Below are 24,839 nucleotides of genomic sequence, written 5' to 3'. Positions count from 1 at the left end.
TCCCCCTCTCTTCTCCCTCCATACACAGCTCTTACTTGGGGGAAAGGGGTATTGTTTCTATTCATGCAAAATCTGCCTTCTTAATTTATCAGTCTGGTAATTTCAAACTCCCACAAGGACAAACCCCAATGGTTATCAGGCCATTGCTTTTCTGTATGTTCCCTTCAGTGACGTTTCAAAACATCTCTGAAGCCATCAGCTTCTAAACCTGCTTGCATCAAAAAGCTGAAGGTCACAGATTTTGCAACTTCATTTTATGTAGAGTCTGAATACCTCCCACCTCACGTGTGGAAATACAGAGGGGAAACAGTAGACAGCCCAAGACGTCAACCTGAAGATCCTAACAAGAGCCATGCAGACAACACTGACCAGAGGCTTCATTTCAGAAACAAAGCTCAGAAACTTATTTCTACAAAGACCACACCACTGCTATTGGCTTTGCATGCCAGGCACTTCAATATTCCAACGGCATCTAGAAGGGAACAACTGCAACTCGAATCACTACTAAAACTTAAGATACAAAGCAGGAGTACACGTGGGAGCTATTCTGATCCTCTCCTGTAAACCCACAAGTTCTCAGACAGCAGACCAACCTCTAACAGAAACAAAAGAAGGCTTAAGTAAAGCCTATGGGAAGAAAGAAGGCAGACTTACTGAGGAAATGCATGAGACAAACAGAGGATGATTTATTGAAAAGAACCGGCACTTTCAAAAGAGCAGTTCCAAACAGCGCTGTACCAAACACAGCAGTGTAACAGAAGTGGCTACGAGTCCACAAGAAAGCTTCCCAGCATATTACTGGCTTATTCAGGCTCTCCTGACACTATAAATTTGTTTCTGCCCTGATCCCTGATTCTTACAGCTGGGAACAGCTGTACCTACAAGAATCCAATTCCCTCCGCTTTCTTCTTTCATCCTCTTGTCCCAGGCACCTCTCCCAGAAAGAAAAACGTTAAAAAGAAAACAGAAAAAGAAAGAAGAAAAAACCCACAAAGCCTTTTTTTTGCCCTATCCCGATACACAGTCATGTAGAAAAGAGAGCCATTACAGCATTTAAGACACTTCAAAAGCTCAGTGCATTTTAGTATTAAATTTCAGTACATTTAGGAAAGTTAATTTCAGTACGTTAAGCAAATGGCTCTCTAGGATAAGGGGAAAACATGAGGATGGAAAACAAGGAAACCACTTTTGCTGTAACAACTCCATTTACTTTCATTCAGGACCCTCAGCCCTTTGCTTTCCTTCCATGAGGTTTGTTTAAGTGTTCTGCAAAGAAAAACTTTTGCTAAATGTATTAAACCAGCTATCAAGTCCCAGCAGCTCTGGGGAGAGGCATCAGCAAGGCCACCAGGTGCTAATCGCTAGCAAGGAACGTGGTAGAAGCAAACTGCACTGGGCTGCTGGGACGGGCTCCATGACGTGAGCTTTGTAAGACCAGAGAGATGATGCAAAGGAGACACTGCTGCAAGCAGAGCTCCAGGAGGAGAGCATGGGGAACAAGGAGGCAGCAGTGGCAGCAATGAGAGGACACAGCACTGCCTGTGCCAGACTCAGGAGCTTGGAAGCAGCGCGGAGCCACAACGGGGCCGTGCCGAGGCCTGGAGCAGCGCCGCTAACGGTCGCAACGGTCGCCGGCGGCGCGCGTGGGGCCACGCGAACGCGCTCTGCTGAGGGACGGCCCCGCCCGGCCTGCCTGCATGGCGGACACCGCCGGGCTGCGGCGAGCGGCGGTCACTTACTTGTCCAAACTGTAACACCGTGCGAGCTGCACGGAGCGGGCTCACACTAACCGCGCTTTTCCTGACACGGCGATTTCCTGCTCGCGGGCCGCTGCCGGGAAAGCCGCCGCGATCCCACCCCGGCCAGGCCGCTCCTGCCCGAGTGGAGGGGGATGGCGGCGCAGGCGCAGCCGGGCCTAACCCTGCTCGGCTTGGAAGGCGCTGTGCCGGCAGCTGGTTCGCGTTTGGAGACCCCGAGTGCTTTCAAAAGCACCGTGCCCGGTCAGGAGTTCAGCGGTGTGGCTGCCTCAGAAAGGGAATAGTAGTTGTTTTTGATTTAAAAGTGAATGGAACGGAGGGGGCTTCAGCTCTTATTTTAATGTTTGTTAAGGGGAATGATGGTATGTCTCAGCTGTAGGCTGGCTGCCTTCGCAACACTGCAGGAGTAGAAGTAGTGCTGAAGCACTTGGCTGGAAGCAGCCCGGGGAGGCAACCACCGAATGATGGGTCTGAAACGAGCATCCCTGATCCCACATCTTATCACTCCTCAGATAGAGCAGGCCTGCCAGCTGAGAACGTCCTGCACGGGGTCACTTTGAGAGTTTCACCTAAAGAGCTTAAAAATTCCTAAGGTGTGGAATTGGTCCCTGAGCTTATTTATAATGGGGGCAAGCAGGAGGGTCCTTTCAGAGGCATCCCGTTGAGAAGGAAAAAGAGCCAGCATGATCCTCCATGTGAAACTGTTCCTCCATGTGAATCACAGAATGGTTTGGGTTGGAAGGGGCTCCAAGGATCACCAAGTTCCAATGTCCCTGCCACAGGCTGCCAACCCCCATATCTAATCCCAGCACAGGCTGCCCAGGGCCCCATCCAACCTGGCCTTGAACCTCCAGGGATGGATGGGGCATCCACAGCCCATCTGGGTTCTGAAGCCACATTCTTCCACCTCCATACTCCCGCGCCCCAACCCATCTGAAGAGCCCCCAGCGAGCCACCATGGATTTCTCCTCTTACCCTCTTCATCTTCCACACCAAGAAACCTTCTAACAAAAAACTCTCTTGCAACATTTCCAAAATTTTCCCACTTTGGCCCAGGCAGAAATAGCGCAAGAACAACCTTGCTCAGGGAAAGATGAGTGTTGTCTTGTGGTCGGAGCACAGGGTTAGCGGTCAGGGGCTGTGGGTTCGCATTCCAGCTTGGCCACTGAATCATTTTGAAACCTTCTCCAGTCACTTTGTATCAGCACCAGTTGGTAATTTTCCGTTGGAATGACTTTCTGACAGAAAACTTCGCTTTACAGAACTGGTATCTTTGTGCAAATCCACTTTCCATCGGGAATACCTTACATCTCGACAGGGCAGGAAAGGACATGAAACCCACACTGAAACATTCATTGTTTTCCTGCGTTAGTCTAAATGTTTTGCTTTGAATTGATAGATTTAGAAAACAAATACCACTCTCCTGGCAGTAATTCCAAGTCAGCTCGTTGCACCGTGGGAGTTTGTGCTCTCATGCTCTACTTCACGCCCCGGGAGGTCTGCACCTCCTGTAGTGGGATGCAAATGTCTCTCCTGAGCTGTGCACATCATGATCTGAGTCAGACCAGTCCCGGCATGCAGGACCCGGCCCGTGGAAAACGTCTGCAGCAGAAGGGACTGGTCTGAGCAGGGAAATGGGCCACGGGGAGAAAGTATAAAGAGCACGGACACAAGCTGTTTCACGTTAGCTCAGTGATCCAAAACAAAGTGCTGTGAATGTGGATTTACCCACATGTTTTGCTCAACTGAGAAGCAGTTAAATGAAACCCAGTGAAATGAACCCAAGTGTTCTTCTGCTATCCTTGACAGTCAAATCCTATAAACTCTTCCACAAACACACTGTACTTCAGTTTACAGTTCTTGCTCTTCCCCCCCTCACCCCGCCCCCCAACTGTCTCCCTTCTTTACTGTTCTGTTCCAGAATCCTATTTCATTAAAAATAATAGTTGTGATTTCTGCCTTCCATACCTTCATAGCTGGCTGACACCTTCTTTTAATATAAATAACACTTGTTTTCCTCCCACAGTGCATTTATACACACACTTCAAACCCTCTCTTGGCCTTTGTTTTGCCAAGTTAAATATCAACCATATACAATGTCTTTAATGACAGCAAAGTTTGCACTACCTAATAAGCTTTCACTGTTCTTATTTCCATCAGAATTCATTTCTTTCAGTACCCGAGCGAGCATAGCACACCACCATGGATAATGTTGACAGTAATGTCTTGCCATTGACTCATACAGTGGTAATAACAATTCCCTAAGCACCCTCAGTTACACACTGAGATCAACACTGCCTTTTATATACTTATATCACACTGGTATCTCGATTTTTCCAAGTCTTTTTCCTCCAAGTCATAACAAAAAGAAGAGGAAAATGAATTTGTGTTGCGTATCAACTGCAGAATGAGTAGATGTATGTGCAGAGAATCTCCTACGACTCCAAAATCCATCTGTAGACCTGAAAATGTTATTTGGGTTTCTGGGTTTGTGTACTTTACATGGAGCACAAAACCACTGTAGTTTTGCTTCAGATATTACTGCTCCAAATAACCTTCCTTTGTTTCAAAGATTTTGGCCAGGTTCTCCTAAAAAGTATCCTGTTACTTTTCCATTTGAGAGTAACTAATGAAGATTCCCTGTTAGATGTGCTTTCTGAGAGACAGGAATGTTCTTTTTCTTTCTCATCATTACCCAAAGCCCACATTTTAAGCCACAGAGCTACTTCAGGTAGCGTAAATCAGCCTTGCTCGGATCTGGCCTGCAGTCCTCTCAACCAGCACTGCGGAACAATTTAGTGTTTTTAGATGACAGTTGGCATCTTTGAAATATTCTCTTTTACAGAACTAGACTCGATGTGACACTTGCTGGAGAAAAAATCTTGCATAAATCTGTCCAAAAAGACTCACTTAATCATATTACTTCACTAGCAGTGGTAACCTTTGGGGGCCAAAGTCCAGACAGGTTGAGAAATGGCACATGAGTACATAAAGGTGACAATTCCATTAACTGCAATCAAATAGGAAGGTGAATGGTGAGATAAAGACAAATGACTTGTTCTACAAAGAAAAGAAAATACGTGTGTGAAGGGGAAAGAGACAGAATGAACACTTTCCAGTCTTGTCAAGGAAATAAAGCTCCACTCCTGATCCACTGAGATCCACACGAAAACATCTTTCTGCCTCCCTGAAGGCAAGATTTGGCCGAGCATCCCGGCCTGCTGGTGAATGGTGGTGTGAGCTGCTGTGTCAGGAGCACGTGTGTGCACAAGAGCAATGTCCCTGCAGAAAACTGGGCAGGCAGTCTTGCCGCATTGCCCACCATAGCCATGCCAGAAACATAGATGCCAGTCGACCTTTGAAGGCAACAGGATCTTTTCCAACAAGTAGGAAAATGGCTGGTGCTGCATCCAGTGACTCAGAATTCTCTGATGTACCAGGCAAGATTTATTTTGGTCTAATTGGTGCCCCAGAGGAAGAACAGGAACAGCTTTGGGACTTTCCTTTGGCCCCTAAATCAGAAGGCATGGCTACATATTGCTAACTGAAACTACCACCACGAGAAAATAAAAGCTGTGCTGCTGTAGTGCCAAAGTTTAGCACAGATGGAAGAGCTTGTTGGGAAATGTTCCTACCCAGTATCCATCAGTGAGGCCACAGATAGCATCAATACCACTGATAGCACTGCTAAGACAAATTCACATCACCCAAGTTTGTTTCAGAGGAAGAGGAATCCTAAAGAGAGCAGCCATGCTAGCTGTAGTGTTGCTTTGCAAAACTGAAATAATGCCACAGAGATCTGTTCTCTTGTAAATCATTCTTAAATTTATGTTGAAGGAGAACAGAATAATATATAATCCAGCTACATGACAACCTTCTTTCTCTTTTGCAATTTCCTCACTTAGATACAGTGTTTTCAGGAATTTATATGCCAAAAAGCTCATCTAAAGCCAGTGCATTTAGCAAAGCAAAACAAGTGAATAAGGAAATTGCTTTACTCACAGCAGAACTGTAAAAGGATTGTATCTGTGAGCATTCAAAAACTCTGCTTACTTAGATATGGATTAATATAACAATTGAAGGGATGAAAAGATGTATAAAGAACCATGTAGTGTACATTTGCTTAGGCATTTTATACAGGCACCCAAAGGAGATTTAAGTCTTATTCTTAAGCAGGACAATACTGGAATGGGAAACTGAAGTTGGGAAGTGCTCTGGATGAGATGATTTCCGAGCAGTCAGATCAGGACAGGGAAACAGGGAAGGGAAAACCATCTGCTGTGTCACCAGAACAAGGGACTTTTGAGTGGAAAGCTAAACATTCTGAGAAGTGCACCATAGGAAAGAAAGGAAATTTCCTTTTTCCTGTTTTAATAGAGATGATCAGTTACTGTTAGACATGACAGCAGCCAAGAAGGAAAATCCCTGCTTTATGCAGCTCTAAGTATAACTAATGAAACAATTCAGATTTCATCAATCTCTGACCTGTGTGTTTAACTTTTGGGTAGCTCACCTTCTCATTCCAAATTCAGCAGCTGATATAAACAAACATGCAAGATTTCAGGCTCCTCCAAAATTCCAATCTCTTGCCTAGGCCTGTTCCTGCCTGCCCTCCTGGCTGGATACCCAACACCTTTATTCCCAGGGGACTCAGCCTTCCAAAAAACCACTCGGCACTCAAACCAGAGCTGCTGTTTTCCTAATGCTCACTGCAGGCGAGATGGTTTTGGTCTCTGCTACCCAAGAGTTGAGCATTTCAGAGAACTCGGGGATTTTTCTTTTGAAACCACACAGACAGTGCCATAAGAATAAGTGAGGCTGTGTGACACTGTGATTGTGGTGGGAAGATGGGATGACTTCCTTGCTGTACAGTGGTACACAAAGGGAAAACACACATACCACGTCCTTGATAAACTTCCCTTCTGTGATGTGAATGCTGAAATTCTGGCTTAAAGTCATGTTTTCATCAACTGGCTCCTCCCAGGAAGATTGCCAGGCTGCCATAGAACAGGGTAGGACAAAGACACCCCCACCAATGCCTGGACAAGAAGTCCACTGCTGCAGCATAGCAGAGGGCTGCTCAACAGTCCTTGCACACATTTATTGCTGCAGCCGCTCATGTTGCCAGCATGAGAAGATGTCCTGTTTGCTCTCCAGGTTCAGGCCATGCACACAAGGCACAACTTTACCTTCTTTGCACATCCCTTTGCACTCAGTGTTTCCTGAGGACTGACTGTGACAGTACAACCTTTTTCTGGTGGGACAGAAGCTTCACGGCAGGTGTGGGCAGGCAGGTTGCAGTCACACCTCGCTGCCCAGGAGCAGGCAGATGGCCCAGCTCTGTCTGGAGGCAGACTCATCAGACATCTTCCCTCACAACCCATGGCAAACCCAGATGTGCAAAATCCTGAAACCACAATCTGCTGAGCTGGAAATGAATCTCACAAGCCAAGCAGTGAAAATCTCACGAGCTTCTTAAATTTCACAATACCTCAAATCTCATGAAAAATAAGTAGCAGAGGTTAAATATTTTTCTGCAACACCCCCTCAAGAGTTTTGAATTGAGTATGACCATTGTATGTGAAGTAGTTCGTTGCAGAGGGGATGTATCATAACGATGCCAAAATCCAGACAGCACAGAGAAAGGTAGAAAATGACTCTAACCCTTTAAGCAGCGTGTCTTGTCTGCTTTTGTGGCTGTGATTTCCTACAAAAGGCAGATTCTATTTTGCCCTTTGAATTCAGACACTTGTGAACACGGTCACAGGAGTTGAAACACAATCAGCATCTGCTAATTTGTGAGGCACGCTGCTGTCTGCTCTCTGAGGGTAAGGCTGTTGACTGGAATCTGTTCTTTCAAGATTATAAACAATCCGCAGCCCTTCTCCTTAACTCACTGCAAAGTGCACAAATGACAATGATCTGAAGTCAGCACTGTCATCTTTTAGAGCCTGAAATTCAACAGGGGCTCATGCAAGTACATAAAAAGACATTTGTAGGGTCATAAAGCCACCTGCACGTTGTACAGAAAGCAACTGAAGAGCACTAGATGCAGGAATAAATTCACCATATATGTAGATAGTTGCAAAGCAGTTATATTATTTCCATGTTCTGCATTCAACCCAAAAGAAATTGCTAATCATTAAGAGATGGTACTGATTGCAGACGTTATGCCCCTAGGGAAGAAATGTTATAATACAGAGCAGATTCAGCCCTGCTGTAGTACTTCTGACTGTCGTGGAATTACACCGTTGCCCCACATCTTACCCACAGTGATGCAGTTCAACTTCAAAGGGACAGTTATGGGGTTTCCTCCTGACCCAGGTGAAGGTTCTGGAACAAGGAAAGTCTGTAAGAGAGAGAGTTTGAGGGATGTCTTAGTCTGTCAGTTAGGAACATTCACATGTTAGAAAATGCTGCAGGATTTATATTGTAACACCCTGGATGTTAGCATTACTCACTTCTTCTTCATTCCCTACGGATACATTCTGAGTAGGTGCTCACCAGAAAACAGGGCAAATAGCAGATAAGTACAGTGACACAATTAGAGACAGCTGTTAGTAGAAAGACACTGGGGATCCAGATAGTTCTGTCTCATCTTTCTTGCGTAAATCTATACTCTGAACTTAATACATTGCCTGAGCTTGTGCTGCGTGATAACAGAATGTCTGCAACACTCGGAACCCTGGAGGAAAATATAAATATTAATTCTCCAATAGTTTATGTGGCTTCAAGTATTTTAGGCAGGATTGATCTCACACTTGTGAGATTGACACTTTGCATGGCAGATGGAAATCAGAACGCACACAACGATGCTCTCACTGGTGTTGAAAACTTCTGACTTCTGTATAGAATCAGTGAAAACGAGCTGTAACACTTTCCTCCTCCAGGGGATAACCTGCTTTTCCCCGAAACAAACAGCTTCACAGGTCATGGCCCAGAAAACAGGAGTTTCCTCAGCAATTCCTGCCTACGGGAACCAGGCAAATGGGATGTTGTCAGAGAACCGGGGGAGATTATTCCATACTCTCTGCAACTGCCTGAGCTGCCAAAACAGCATGAAGCAGATGTCCAGGTTCTTGCCTAAGGCTTCCTAGGAAAATTAAGGCTGTTTCGAAACCATATCAGAGACAAAACTACAGAAAGATACTCAAGTTTGGATCAGGAAGGAAGAAGAACGCAGCAGCTTTTGACAGTGCTGGGCTGGTAAATGACACGGCCATTGCTGAGTGCTCTTATGAGGCAGAACATCCAGCGCATCACATGTACTGACACAATATTAGAAAGAGCTCATCAACTGATAGTTGAGGTACACTGTAACTTTCCTACATTCCCTGTCTACATTCTGACACTGAGACTTGACAACCAAGGGCAGGTAGCAACAGGATGAGGGGAAATGGCTTCAAACTGGAAAAGAGTAGATTTAGACTGGATATTAGGAAGAAATTCTTTACTGTGAGGGTGGTGAGACGCTGGAACAGGTTGCCTCATGAAGCTGTGGATGCCCCCTCCCTGGAAGCATTCAAGGCCAGGCTGGATGGGGCTGTGAGCAACCTGCTCTAGAGGGAGGTGCCCCTGACACACATTTTTTGCCCTTTCTGTCAGCTACAGCAATGAATTGCGATGAAGCAAGACGAACATTTGAGGAAGGAAATAAAATTGTAGCCGTCCTCCTGTTTTAGGCTATTTGATGTCTGACTGTTTTCAAGAGCAGGACGACGAGACTGGTTGTGTAACTCCACCCTTGCAAAGAACTGCCAGGATCGTTGTTTATGAGCGTGACCCAAACGCCAGAACAGCTTCCATACCTACACAGTGTTGCAATCCCAGAAATACCGTGGGATGTCTTCACCATCTCCTTCCCATCAGCGCTGTGCGTGCACTGAAAGGAACATCCCGGGAGATGCAGGACTGAGAAATCAACATGACGGATAATGACCCCATTGGCTGCAAGCACTTCCCTCGATAGAGTCATGGCCACCAAGGGTCAGCTCAGCAGCTATGAAGCAAGTCTGCAAGCAGGGCATGACCCCATGCTGATGGGCATACATTCATTTCTAATGCTATACATTCAGTTCTAATGCTACAACTCAATTTTCTCCACGTTATCTTAAAGTAAACTGAAGATCTGGGGAAAGAAATGAAGCTTTTACTGAATGAAATGAACTTTTCAGAACTCAGCTCCATCCCTCCTTCATCACCTATTACAATCTAAGTGACAAGTGCCTTGCTTCAAGTTTTCATGGTATTTTTTCCACACCTTATCCCTTTAAACTGACTAGCAGCTCAGCGTTTAACCTAAAGCTAATCTGTGTGCAAATTAAGTTGCCTTAAAAATTCCCATTGAAAAGTCATTTACTCTGCACCAAGTTGCGGGAGGTCAGCTTGATTTAGGAGAAAAGTATCCATTACTCTTGCTTTGCTCTGATATGTGAGTGAAAGGAAAGAGATCCCAGATAGAGCTGAAGATATGTCTGATTGCCATCCTGTTGGGAAATATGTATGCTCTAAATCAGCTCAGTGATACTTATATCACTGAGTTTCTGATGTTGCTGAAAACTGACACCACCACCACCATCTGAATAGCTTTACTTTTTCACCCAAGAACAATTTTCCCCTTTAGAATAAACACCTCCAGGGCTGAGACTTCAGCTGTTCCATCCTGAGCTAAAGAACTGTTTTTCCAAACTGCTGCCTGTATTGGGCTCCAAACCAACACTGAATGAATGCAAAGAAGGAAGCCTAATACACAGCAGGCTTAAATATATGGAGGGTTTGGGGTTTTTGGAACATCAAACACTTCACAGTAGAAAATATTTGCAATTTGGTATTGCAAGCATTTCCCTTCCCACTGCAAGGTTAATTTATCATAGAGGAATATATTGTTCTCAGACAGTGTTGCTAACTGGTGGTGATCCTATTGCATTAACTTGTTCCCAACCAGAAGAAAATTAAAGAGTCACCCGTGGTGAAGGTTGTCTTTGTGAGATTGCTCTCTCTTATATCACGTCCCTGTTTATACAAGGAACCAACACAGACACTGAGAGTAAGGCTAAGGATCTCAGTGGTACTTCTGACCTTTCAGTTATGGTCTTTTCAAGCTACTCTGCATCTTAGCAGCAGCCTTTAAGTGTTATATCTTCATCTGAAACCTGGTGCTGCATTTATTCCACAAGACTGCAACAGCAATCCAGAGCCTGTGACCACAGAGGCTTACTGGTTGCCGCTCCTCCTAGCACAGCTTCCAGCAATACATCCTCGTCATTTGCAGTGCATTTTGCCTTCAAAAACCTCACTGGTTCCCTGGGTTGAGTAACAGTGTTCTCCTTACACCCACTCAGTGTCCTTAATATTGGCTAACAGGAAACAAGGGGACGAAACAAGCTATTACTTCTGGTTCCTAAGGCCTTGAATCTTTAAGCTGTAGTTCTATGTGGGTATCTGCTCTTTGACAACACTTCCCATGTTGTGTTTCAGCCAGGAAGATGGATGTACCTTAGTAAAAGTGAGTCATTCACTGAACCTAGGCCAAACTCTGAAGCAAATCTGGGCCAGTTTATTGCCTCGGGAGGAAACCTGGTTTTTGCATGAATTAGATGTGAAAATAAGCAGAGCCTGACTGACATCTTCTCTGAATTCCATCTGTAAGGGTAAAACCCAGCGGGCAACAGCCTCAGGCATGACAAAAATGAGGAGGAGAAAATGAGGCTTCCTGCCTCCCCTCCAAGAACCAAAGACAGTTACTCGAACTTCATGTAAATAGTTAATTATTCATATGCTAATTATCCAACGTTTATAGAATGTCCTATACATGTAAACTGGAGTAAATATGCTTACATTTTTCCTGCAGCCTTCAACTTTTGTTCTACAGCAAAACAATTCCAACTTGTTACACCAGTTCTTTGGCCAGGCATTTCCTACAGCTCTGTTGCTAATATTCCCAGCTCAAACTGCTCAATTGTATTTCCCTACAGAAATTTCCGTGCCGGTTTCTAGTTGCTTTAATTCCATCACAGATCACATTCTGTTTAATGATAATTTGATTTTGCATTGCAAGACCCAGACGTACATTAGGAGGTCACAACCTTTCCATTTATCTCTTAAAGTAACTATTTTTTCCCCAAGTTCCATCAGGTTAAAACAGTTAGCAATTTTTCTCCTTGAAGCGTCCCTTCAGCTTAGCCAAGATATATAATAGATCAGTGTAGCTACGAATGCATTACAACATTAGTCATCAATTAGTTTTAAACCATCGCAGTAATATATCATTTATCTAGCTTGCTGTAGCACTATTGTGAACATTTAATTTCTTAAAGGCATCTTGATTTTTTAACCTGAAGGCTGCATCCTCCTTTTGTCTCCTATACAGACATCTCCTCAAGGAACAATAAAAATTAGATTTGTTTGACCTGCACTCAGGGTTCTTTTAAGCGAGATGGATTTTAATTGCTCTGCCTACTCCACCAGACAGCTTTTATGCAACATTCCAGACATTTACGCACTGTCTTTCCCCTTGCTGTAAGCAGGTGTGTGTGCCCACAAATGCCTGCGAAGCAGCTCTTACTATTCATTTCACATCTCTGACAATCCTCTGGGAAACTGCTTACTCTGAGGTATCATTGGCATCAAATCAAGGGCCCGACTCAATGCTACTTATTTCTTCCTAATGCCATTTTCTTTTAAGACTCAACCTCTTGAGTGGATAATTCTGAAAGATCTTTGCTGAGCTCCTTGTCTTTGTGTTGCCATCACCTATTGCGCATGACTCACCTTGGCATCTCCTGATAGCAAAGACGTGTACAGAGCCTCTCCCAAAGTTCACATCATCCTTTGCATGCACTTGATTTACATTTATGGTCCGAAAGACATTGGAGTATAAACTAGGCAAGGCTGAGAGAATCATGCCTATGCACACAGTATCTTGAAGCATCTCTAACTTCAACTAGAAAGTCACGCGAGCCAGTTATCACAGCGTTGACTCAGGGCTGAAATACCATGACTGCTCTGCCAGCTCAGAGCACAGGCAACATGAGCTCACATTTGCCCACAATGAACCTATTTGCTCCAGCTGCTCCAGCAGGGAGAGGAGAACCTCATGTGGAGTTCTCTCCTTGTCGATTCTCCTCTTCCGCAGATGATACAATCTGACGATGATGTCCTCTGTCTTTCCTCTTCTTCCCATTCCTAAAAAGGAAGATTTGGCTGTCCTGTGAGTTACCAAATCAGCATAAAGAAATGGGCCTCCTAAGCTGTTATGTGTGCCTACAGCTGGTTCTGTTCTGCTCTCTGTTGGACACACACATGTACTCAATTCTCATTTGTGCTGGATGTCTATTAAAAGAACAAATCTGTGAGTGAGGAGGGTCCCTTTTACCATGTCACTGGAAGTGAAATACGTAAATCTCATGCATGCTGAGGGAGAATGTATGCTTAAAATGCTTGGGAGAACAGCTGTGAAAAAGAATAAGCTGTTTGTATTATGCTGCACAGCGTCATTGATCCAACATGCTAAGCTGATCCTCATGCAGTACATTGTGCTTGCGTTACGCTGCCCACTGCTCCATGTGTGGGTTGTTCAAAATGCCCATATTTTCAGACTGCACAAAAAAAGAAGCAAACTTGGCTTCTTCCATCACAATATAAGCAGCGTGGTTCACTGCAGCCAGGAAAAACTGGATTGGAAAGAACTATTCCAGCAAGGGGCCCTGGGCAGCGAGCAGAGGTGAAGGTCATGGTGAGCCTGGGAGGCATTGCAGGTATCAAAGGGGCTGCCTGCCTTTCCTGTGCTGGGCAACCATGTTAGGGACTGGAATCATCTTCTGTGATGCCAATGTCTTTATCCTCCTTTAATCTGCCACTCAATCTGAAACCCACTCACCTGGAAGACAACCCAGAGTGAGACCATCATGTGTGATGATATGGGAACTACAAAACACCGAGATAACATTAAGTGTTCTACAGGAGACTAACAAATGAAACCCCACTTCACTTCCGAAAAACAAAGCAGAATTGCTCACTTGACCAAAAAACAGAGTACAACATCAAAGTGCAACGTACAACTCTATGTATCTCGAGGCGTTCTTCTTCAACCTGACCACCTGAGCCAGTACCTGAGCCCCAGCATAGACTGTGCAAAGGGTTTCCCTCTGGACAAAAGGGACAGGCAGCATAACATATGAGGTGCTAATTATGGCATCAATGGAAGAAATGCAAATGCCACACTGAGAGAAATCTTAAACTTGTACATGATTTAGAAACTGCGAGTACAGCAATGACACCAGGGGAGAGATGGGAGCTCCAATGCACTCAGTTTGAAGATGGTCACATAATTCTTTCCTTCCTTGGGCTTGTATATCCATCAATAACACACCACATTATTTACTTCTCTGACAGAAGCACTGAAAATCAGAACCTATTTATTTAGTGCCAAACAAAACCAGAAATAAGGCCTGGCTTCAATACTGCAATACAGCACCTCTGAGGACGAGGTGCAGCAGGGCTGAGTGCACCCAGGGGTCTTATTTGATCAAAAAGAAGTCACGTTACTTAATTTCATTGGGTATGTCCAGCTCATCTAGAGTCCACTTAAGCCTTGGCAAACCTCTAACTCAGAGTCTTAGCAAAAGTATTAATGCAGACATTCTTTTATATTGTCACGTTTCATTAACAGCTCCTACCTTTGCAACCTAATACTTAGTCTTGGGAACACAGAGAACTACTGACTCATGACTGGACTGGGGTGCCAAAAACTCCCAAATTTAGAGTTGTTTGGAACAAGAGAGTTTGCTTCGGACCCATCCACAACAGCAAATTAAACACAAGTCATCATCTGTGTGAGTGACATTTGCAGCACGTCCAGAGCCTGGCGTGAGCAGACATTCCTTCTCCAGTTAAGATGTACAGAATTTGCACATTGACAAGTATTGAGGTAAAGCGTGGTCCAAGGGCCAAGTGCATAAATTAGCCCCGTCCCCTCCCTGCAGTAAATTACACATATACACACTGTAGGTTGGCTAACCATGTTTTTGGCAACTTGAGCAAGTTTCTGCGAGTGCGTGTTAACAGAAGGGGAGTTTGTGTCATGCTCACGCATTTACATTTTCTAAGGCTTTGTCGCAAGGAAGATGTTGTACATCATTTTTCCCTCCGTTCACATCAGATGCAAGATTAAACAGAAAAAAAAATAGTGGTTGTATTAGAAGTTTTGGCACGTATTGCACTTTCACAGCAGAAATGGTGTCACTTGTAGATTGGGTTGGTTTAAATTACGCAGGTCAGTATAAGGTCAGCGAGAAGTGCTGGATTAGCATCCTCAGAGACTGGGGTCCTAACCTCATTCACAAAGCAAGTCCAGATCAAGAGGCGTCAATTAAAGCTTCACGCACAATGCTTCTTCCATAGAAGACAGCTGTATTTCCTCAGGTGATCCAAGTGCTCACCTCTTCCTTGTGCCCTCTGCTTGTGCAGCAAAACAAAATGACCAGCTGGCAAGATGGAAAGGGGACTGATGCCCCCTTTTCTCCTTTAAACACTGTCAAGTTGTTTCATGAGCTGCAGATTTGCAGTAGTCCATGTACCTGTGAAATATCTGAATCACTGTCTTCCATGTGTCAAAATGATGCCATTTCTGGGCTGCTCCATCTTCCTCCCACAGATTTTCCACATTTTAGGTAAATTACATGGCCTAAAAACCCAAATATGTTTTGCAGCTCTGACTGGGTCTTGATGACTTCTAAAAACATCAGACAGTGAATGCTACCAGGAAACCCACATGTTGCCCCAAGGGATGCAGTTTGCACTCCAAGCGTTCAGCTTTCAAACTGGATTATCTGTGGCAAAGCTTTTCTCTACCACCCGAAGAACCAGTAGAATTATTTTTAATTGAAGGCTGAAAGCCTCACATAATCAGATGACAGAAGAACTGGGGCTTTCTGACAAATGGAAAACATCAAATGATTTTAGATTCAATCACAAGAGAGCTAAATGCTGTGTATAAGACTCCTCCTGAAAACAAATCCAAGGAAATTCAACCTCCTGCCAGGCTTCTCACTCAGCCTAAGCCATCTTCTTGCATAATGCCCTTGTATTCCATCTTCCAAGCTGTCTGATCTATCTGATCCCCCTCAACTCCTTGCAGAAAGCCTTTCCTCACATCGATGGCATCCCAGCACTGTGGCATTTCCCAGCATCCCATGGAGCAGCTGGAGGCTGTGCTGCTTCACACAGTGTGTTCAGGCTCTTCCTACCATGTCTCCAGACCATTCCAAGGTCTCTTATGCAGGGTGAAAGAGATGAAGAGCAGAGGCCATTTCAGAGTATGTGATGATTCTGGACAGTGGATCAGAGCTCAGTTTCTCACCTTAGACCCCGCGTTCACCTTGTAACAAGCAGAACTTTTGTTCCAGATATGAGATCCAGAAATGAGTTCATTCCAGAAATAAAAGTGTCAGGAAAGGTTTTCTTCCTCCTCCTTTCTAAAATTATGTCCAGGAAATGAACTGATTGCTAGGGGCTGTCCTTGGGAGCTGGCAGAGCATCATGAAGGGCAGCAGGAAGGAAATCCTGCATGTCTGTCTGCCAGAGCGTTCTGTCCTTTCCTTTTGGCACTGCATGCTCAGCCCTAGCATGGAAATGGCCAGGGAGAGAAACGTGGATTCACCTGGAGAGAGAGCAGAAGCAATGACAAATAAAGAGGGCTGTCAGTCCCCAGCCAGCGCAGGATGAGGTGCATCACACAGTGAACCCTGTGAACTCACTGGCTCTGCCACTCTGTGCAGTAGGGGACCTACATCCCAGAGCACCACTGCCTCCTACAGCATCTCCCTCCTTGGCTTTGTGCTCCTGCTTCTTCCTGTGCCTCATCTGCAAACAGAGATTTGCTGCTTCACCATCCATTCCCTCCTCTGCAATTAGGACTGAATGCCTTTAATGTCCCTGAAATACAAGCCTGAGTGCAGTTCCCAGACACACGGCCCAGGAGACTCTTTTCAGTGCACACCACGTTTTAAAAGAAGTGCTTTCTCTTAAGCCACTCCGTCCTATTCCCAACTACAGAAGAACCTGGTAGCAACCACAGCAAACTCACAGTAGGAAAAATAATATCATTAGAGAAGTATTCAATGTCCACAATAATCCCCTTTTCTACAATTCAGCAGAAACGCAGCTGGCACAGCCCAAGTATAAAAACCAGTCCTTAGAGCATAGCGGAAAGCCCGGACATAAAATTGGGCAAATTCCAGAGTTTCTGTTTCTGTAAATAAAAAATGTCACAGGGAGAATGTACAGAGGGCAATGATGTGAAGGGCCATCAGGAAGTTCAGGGTCTGGGTGCAGCCCCAGTTGCAGACAGGTACGTTGGCTCACTCTGTTCCCACTTTCCATCTTCAGAGCAAAGAAGAGATTCTTTCTCAACATACAATCACAGGATAGGGAAGTAAAAAGTGGGTAGGAGGACTGGAACAGTATTTGTTGTAGCAAATTCAGTTCCTTAGGGAAAAAAAACAAGCCGAAGTGCCGGTTTCAGAGAAGCTAAGCGTGCAGAGACTCGGAGACTGCTGTAAAATGTCAGGGAGTTCATATCAGGAATGCAGGCTATGACACAGAAGGAAGCACGGGCATCACTGTGAAATAAGCTGACACACAGGTGGAGTGGGCTGGAAATACCAGTAGAGCTGCGGGCAGGTATCGCAGCAGGTGCACTGGCAATGAGGATGATGAATACATTTTCAGTTTGGCTGGTGATGAAGCAGGAGTCCTGCTGACTAAGAGTGAGGTGGCACAGACGGTGACTGTGAGATTGCGCTGCTGCAGGGTGAGACGCCTGCGTCTGAACGCCGTTGGGACGGCCTCGGAAGTAACGCAACCGCTGAGAGCGTTATCTGCAGATCTCGGCTGATTCCAAAGCTTTACTGAAAGCCAAACCCCCGCCTCAGCACGACACTGCTCCACAGCTCCTTGACGTGGCACATTCACCAGCAGGTTCAACCCGTAATTCATTTAGTCGAGTCAATAGGACAAACCCATGCGGGAACAACTGAGTCACCTTGTTGTGCATCCCAGAGCTGCTCCCTTGGCATTCCGTGGGGTCTGCCAGAGATCAGGTCCTCCATCTGAAATACCAAACCCTGATTCTGCTTTGCTCCACAGACTCCACTTATGTGGACATGCCAGACGATGTTTCCTAAACACTCGGACATCAATGGAGACAGAAATACTGACAAGAATCAATGCAGAGATATGTCACCTTGACAAATTTAAGTTACTCCATCCCCAGTGTGCTTTGGCTGCTTTCACCTGTGGCTGATTATATGATTTGTTGTAGCAAAAGGCTCTGAAAAGGCTGGTTCAAAAAGAAAAAGAAAAAAAATAAAAGCTGAAGAGAAGCTGAGGTTGTCATACTCAGCAAAGTAATATAATAAACACCCATCAGGAGGAAAATACATGATAGATGCCTCTGGCAGTAAAATTCCTAAGAGCATCATGAGCTACAGGTTACAAGAAAAAAGGCAAAGATGTAAAGAAGTACAGATTAATTTGGCCACGGCAGAATAGCAAGAAAAGCAGCTGGTTCTCATATTTGTATTGACAAAACTCTGGCTGACTATCAAATGTACCCTTCCCACCCAGTAATACTTCGGGCTTGAAGGCAGCATAGATATCCCCTATCATTCTATATCATTAATTACAATTCTACTGGGTGTCCAAATGTCAGAACATCAGGATCTGAATTCCAACATGATGCGGTCCCAATCATTTAAAAGTAACAACACATTCTGCCCCACTGTACTCCCCTTACAGTTCACGTGGGGAGAAGCATGACCTGCCATATGGAAAATATCAGTCGGAATAAAACATTCGTATCATACTTCAGGAGTCATTCATGGTCTCCCAACGGTATTTGCCATAAAATCAAGTAAAGGCAAGGTTGTTTAAGCACTATTAAACTCAGAGACTGTGAACGGATGCCCATCTAGTTTTACTGCAGTCTGGTGTAGTCTTTCTTAATGCAACATGCACGTTTAGCAGACTACAAATTCCATGGATGACTTCAGTAGGAGTAGGAGGTTGTGCTACCAAAGGAGAACGCGAGCCAAAGATGTTCTATTATCCATGTCCTATTAAAGGTCAGAGAGAGCTCTTACCTCAGTTCTATAATGTGACCAGAAACTTAATTGAAAATATACAAAAAGGTTATTAATAAAGGTTATTAATAAAGAGATGAAGCCACAGTAAATTTAATATAGCTCACAGGAGGACTTTTTCTAGAAAGAGAAGGTTATATAGATAGATAGATAGGCCTTTAATTAAGGTGTATTGCTGAGTTAAGTGTAAATTTTCCAAGCAAGCACGAAGATGAAAAACTGGTAATTGCTTCCAATTTCTATTATAAAAATCAGTCATGTTCATTTTGCTTCCTATGACAGCCTTACTCAATTCTAAAGTTCATTCACTTAATTGGAAGGGAGATATCTCAGTAAAGTCATAAGGAACTGAAGAAAGGGGCAGACAGATCGGAAGAACTGAACAAACAGCACTTTAAGTGAAATCATTTAAACTCCTATTCCAACATTCTCAATAGATGGCTTGCTGCCCTCAGGGGATATTTATTATCAACGCTAAGTAGGAAAAGATCAGGAATTAGGTCACAAAAAAGTCTCAAGCGGTCTTACTGAAAACTGAATCTTAAGAAGACCCCATTTCTAATACTGCCGTAATTTTTCCATGTCTCAAAATTAGGATAGACAAGAAACTCAAAGATTTCCCTCACAGAGACCTCTTGCAACAACAGAATGACTTGGTTAGGGATCACCAAAATGTACCCACGCATAAAAACCGTATTTGCTTCAACCATGTTCTTCTCTTGCACGTTTTCACAGCTCAGAGTTCAAAGAGAGTTTCATACCCTTCTTCATGCAACTCTTTTGGCATTAATTGACCTCAGAACAAGTGCCCTACACATGCAATGAGTCTTTGTGGGTTTGGGAGTTATCCAGTTCCTTGCAGGGAAATGACACTTGGTAAGTGGCAAATAACAAGCGGGAATGATAAGAGAGAACATTTATAAGTTATAGTCCTGGAGAATAACTTACAAGTAATTCACAAGACCAAATACAACCTCAGAATCACTTGCTGACTACTTTTGAATAGTAAATCTATATCTCTCAGGTAAATTGCCTCTAAAAAGATTAACCTGAGGGAGGGAGGTATTTAATTTTCAGTGTGAATATTCACACAGCTTCAGTGATATCTAGACACCTGCCAGCCCCTCTTCTCCTAACAAAGACTTACACAGGACAGCTGTTTCTACATCTACTGTTAATAGATAAGAGATATAATCCTGTAATGATCATCAACCAAAGAGCACTGAATTTTAATCTTCCAATGCATAAATCAGAACAACTGCACCATGAATATATTCCTGGCTTGAGCAGTGTGCTCTGCTGTAGACAAAAGCACTGCCAGTGCTGTGCACGAGCCTCAATGAATGTCATTTAAACAACCACTTGCAAAGGATCCACAGCAGAAAGGCAGCACAAGTGGGGAAGGCTGAGGCAAAGCTCTGGTAAGTAGCACAGAGATAAACCTCTCCCTGTCAGACATCTAATGATGATACAGAAATTACAGATGGTTTTGGTCTACCATCTTTGGTCATTGGAGGGAGCGGACATGGGACACTACTCCATCACTAGAAAGAGAAGGTTAATAACACTGTAATGCTAATAACTTACAAAATTCAAAGTAAACACATTGTGAAAGCATTTAATACTTTCAATAATCAAACTGGTGAGCATGTTTAACCAATGAAACAGCAAGGTTAGAGTAATTAAAATCTCAGATGTTAGGTTGCTAGTAGGAACAACTAATGGATTATTCTTAAACAACGCAGAACTAAATTGAAACACCAAAACATTCCTCAGTTAAGATGAAAGGAATGAGATCTCCATACATGAAGAACATTAAAACTAGTAACAACACTTCTTTGTCTGTCAGAGGGAAGCAAAGATAGGGCTCGAGAAAGCACAGGGAGGATTAGGGAGAACAGCAGACAATTGACAGTGAAACAGAGACAAAGCTGGGAACATAACTATAAAGTGCTTGAGGAAATCCCTAAATCCATTGGAATTACAGCATCTACAATGACTTTTCAGTGTTGTGGCCTATCACACTATCAGAAGAGTTCTGTCATTTGTGGGAGCGAAAGTAGGATCAGGTCCCAACAGCAGGATGTTAAAAAGGCTTTGGTGAGGTTTGAAGTTATTTCATGAAACATACCTATGGTAATTGGCTAAGAAAGATAGAGGTAGCAGCTACAAGAAGGCCTTAGCCATGAATGCAGAGCAAGACACTGGAGCTGAAGCACTTCAGCTGCTCCACAGTAAGCAGACACTTGGAGAGAGCAGCACCAAGCAATGGCAGCAGCCAGCCTTGCTGCATGCTTTGTTCTTGCTTCTCTTGATGTAGCAAGGCAACTGCTGGAGGAACTGCATGGGGAACTGCATCACTGACATGGCACAATTCCTAAATAAAAAAGTGTTTAAAAAGCACAACAAAACAGAGTGAAAGTGTCTATGCTCTTTAGCCCACACTATTTCTATCATCTAATCTATAGCACAGCACTGCAAATGGCTGCACAGGTCCCAAGAAGAGGCAGTAAGGGCAGAAAAGCAGTCCTAAGAGTAGAAGGAACTTCTTAATGTGACCTTATTGCTTTGCTTTTGTTTTCAGTAAATGCCAAATAAGCTGCATTCAGGAAAAGTGAGCTAATCTCCTATATCCAAGTGGGCACAGTGCTGTTGGATTGATAGTTGGACTTGATTATCTCAGAGGTCTTTTCCAGCCATAAGGACTCTATGACTCCACAAATCAAGGGTAAAAGCAACAATCCAGGCAGTCATCTCAGACTTGTTGAGATGGTGTCTTAACACCTTACCTTACTCTTCTCACTGACTGTGAGGGAAAGAGCAAGCACATTGATTTGGCACTGAAAACAGTTTGGATAAACCTCCACATTTGCTAAGAATTAATCCCTAAAAAGAACTTATCTGGCATCTGAAATAGAGTAGGATGTGAAAGACTAGCAAAAGCTGAAGATATATAATGGAAACTCCCTTTGCTTTCAGTAGGGAGAGTAGATAAGGTGTAAGAAGGACCGAAAGGATCTGTGTTATTTCAAGGAGAAAACATCCAGGATTCTTGTTCAGAGAGCTGTTCTGAACTGGAAGTGCCCCACATCCCTCTCTGTGCCAACTTCTGCTTCTGCCAGTAAAACGAGTCCTTACACTACGTGGCTATTGTGCAGTGCTTCTAAAAGGATGCAGCATACGCAGAAAGTGCAGCTGTTAAGATCAGCTTCCTCACTCCCTCTTTTACTCAATCCTTTTGCTTGTCCACGTGCCCTGAAACAAATGAGAAGCCTTACATCCCAATGCAATCATTCTTCACTCATCCCCTCTCCTCACACCTCCAGTGAATCTTTAAGCATTACTAGGAAGGGAATAACACCAGATGAATGTTATATCATTAGAAAGTTTGGCTAAAATGAGCTTAGCAGCAGTTAGCATCCTGTTCTTAAGGTGAGTATTGCATGACATTGCAGGGCATTGCATGACATTGAAGGGCATGTTACCTACAGCAAGACAAAAACAGAGCAACAAAGCACAACCAACCCAATAAAAGATACAACCCACCAGAAAAATTAGTTTTCTTTCTTGGCAAATCTGCTGCTGCGACTGCTCAGTGTTCTGGTGTTTTGGTAGAATGTTTTCTCATTCAGAAAGTTACAATATATCACACATTTTTTTTTACCAGTCTTGTTCAAAAAAAACATGATTTTCCATTTTCCTTACTCTAATATAGGCAGCAGAATAAGTTTCCAAAATCAACTATTATGCAACAATAAGAAAATAATGTAGAACATTGTTGCAATGTGGTAATAAATTTTTAAAATCTGTTCTTTGTTAGGGCCCAACCCAAAGCCCTGTAATGTCTGTGGAAAGACTTCAATCAATTTTGATCTGCTCTCATAAATACAGCCATTAGTTCAGACCAAAATGTTGACAGTGCTTTACTTGGCCTTTTCACAAACAAGCATCAGCAACATCAGTGGGTCTCAGCCATGTGCAGGCGTGGGCAAAAAGCAAGTGCACTGCTGGCATCAAGTCGCTGTCTTACATAGCAAATGCTACCCTGAGGTGAACACAACAGCAAACTGCCAGTTAGCCCAACTGATTTGCTTCCCAAACAACGATGTACAAGCACCAAGATGCCAAACATCACTGAATGATGTTACAGCAGGAAGAGGGCAAAGTGCAAGACCTTGGGGCAGATCCTGCCCTTCTTTGCTGTCTAGCTGTACCAATCTCTTTTCATATCACAGGCTTTACCCCAGAATTATATATTTATCAGTCTTCTGAAACAAAACAAGCCAAAACAAAACAGCCACCAGTAACTTCTATACTGCTCCTTAAACCCTTCTATTTTGACCCACCTCAGCCCTCATTCCCCTGGCTGTGTTTCACCTTCACTACTCTTTCCCCCAGTGCCAGACAAGGGATGAGTGTGGCCATCAGAAAGACCTTCAGACAACTCTTGTCTTTTGTTGTCCACAAGTTGTTTAGGCAGAGGAAGTCATTCTATGTCCAGCACTTAAATGTACAGATAGATATGATGCTGTTTCTTGAACTTCTATCCAAATTAACTTTAGAATATGAAACTGAAAGGCAGGAGTGATTTGTGCAGTCACCACCATTCCAGAAGACACCCTGTGTAAGTAGTTGTATGCTCCCACGGACAATACATAGGGTTGGAGTCCAGAAGCCTGAGCTCATCTTTCCCTTGACATCCAGTTCAACCTTAGGCAAACCATACAGCTTGATCCTAGACCTACTGAAGTCACTGGCAAAGGTCCTTTTGTCACAACAGCACAGGATCAGGTCTTGCATCTCTCCTTTTGTTGCAAGGTGTCTCCAGGGTGAAAGTGTGTGAAGTGTTTCAAGGATTTAATGTACTGTGGTTATCATCCAGCAATTCTTATTCATCCTGCTAATTTTTACTTGTGGGAGTAGATCCACTGGCTCCATAGTCGTCATTCTTTCTAACATTGTTAGTATTATTCATAACACATCTAGTTTTCCTGCATGTTTTTATTAATTTTAAAAGCAGAATATTTTTAGCATTGCATTTCACATGTTGAATAGATGCACGATACAATTAACTAAAGAAATGTCATAAGAAACACAAAGAAAATATTCTTATTACATTTGATATTTAATTGCTCCCAGTTTCTCTCCAGTCAAACATTCTACTGCTCACAAAAGGCTTCACAGATTGCTTCTGCTGTTTCATGCCTTTTTGTGCATCTAAATCAGGACCTTCCTCAGCCCGGTGGTGCTGCCACGCTTTGTACACTTCATCTTACCTAACTTTAGCTAACATCAATCAGCAATCATCCTATTTTGTAGGGTACTAGGAAGTGGTGTTAGGAAACAACTTCAAAGGGCAATCCACCTCACCCCAACAGAATTGAGACCAATGGGATGACTCACTCTCTCAAGAGTGCCTGCTTATCCCCATTGACAACAGATCAAGAGCTGGGTGGCTTCCTTAGGCTGAACGCTGACCTTAAGATGGGTGAAATGAATCCTACTCAGATTTGTACTCAACATCCAATTCTGCTGCTTCCCACAAGCGAAATTATTTTAGTCATCAGGTGCCTTACTCACTGCCTTTTGCTGGTTTGTTCAAGGAGCTGACTTACGGAGTAAGAAGCCTTTCCTACAAATGAAAAGGAAAATGCTTCTTGTGTTTTTAACTTCGCTTCTTTTAGCAAAGTACTGCCAGCAGTATGGCAAAGTGTGGGTGTGGTGAGCTCTTCATATGCAAGAGAAGCTGATGATGCTGAAGTCAGAGAGTAGGAGATAATTTTCGAAAGCTGCCTTGCAAGCAGTTGGCCAACCAGACATCAGAAGGATCCAGAAACTGGCCACCTTTGCAGCCAGAGCCATGTTGGCTGGTAGACTAGAAATCAGCACTTTCCAAAGAACATAATGGAAGTAGATACCCCAATCCTATGGAACTTCAGCA

The 24,839-nt window shown here is 43.8% G+C and overlaps 1 protein-coding gene across 15 annotated transcripts in view; it reads right to left on the bottom strand.

The window, feature by feature from the left end:
- The window catches only part of FGGY (FGGY carbohydrate kinase domain containing), a 273,209-nt gene that overhangs the window by 113,679 nt on the left and 134,691 nt on the right, over positions 1-24,839 (bottom strand). For 10 of the 15 annotated variants that reach the window (XM_072343867.1, XM_072343865.1, XM_072343863.1 and 7 more), the window contains one exon: positions 8,025-8,106. The exons of 3 other annotated variants lie outside the window; for them this stretch is intronic. Coding sequence is in view for 7 of the 12 variants with exons in the window: in XM_072343863.1 (XP_072199964.1) it covers positions 8,025-8,106 (82 nt within the window). In the remaining 5 variants the exon portion in view is untranslated. Of the gene's footprint in view, positions 1-1,739; positions 1,897-8,024; positions 8,107-24,839 lie in introns of those variants that run through there. 2 more of the 15 variants (XM_072343871.1, XM_072343874.1) reach the window with 2 other exon arrangements.

Source organism: Excalfactoria chinensis, chromosome 8 (genome assembly GCF_039878825.1).
Source record: "Excalfactoria chinensis isolate bCotChi1 chromosome 8, bCotChi1.hap2, whole genome shotgun sequence".
Lineage (NCBI taxonomy): Eukaryota > Metazoa > Chordata > Aves > Galliformes > Phasianidae > Excalfactoria > Excalfactoria chinensis.
Note: the sequence above shows the minus strand (reverse complement) of the source record. Positions and strands in the feature narration are given on the sequence as shown.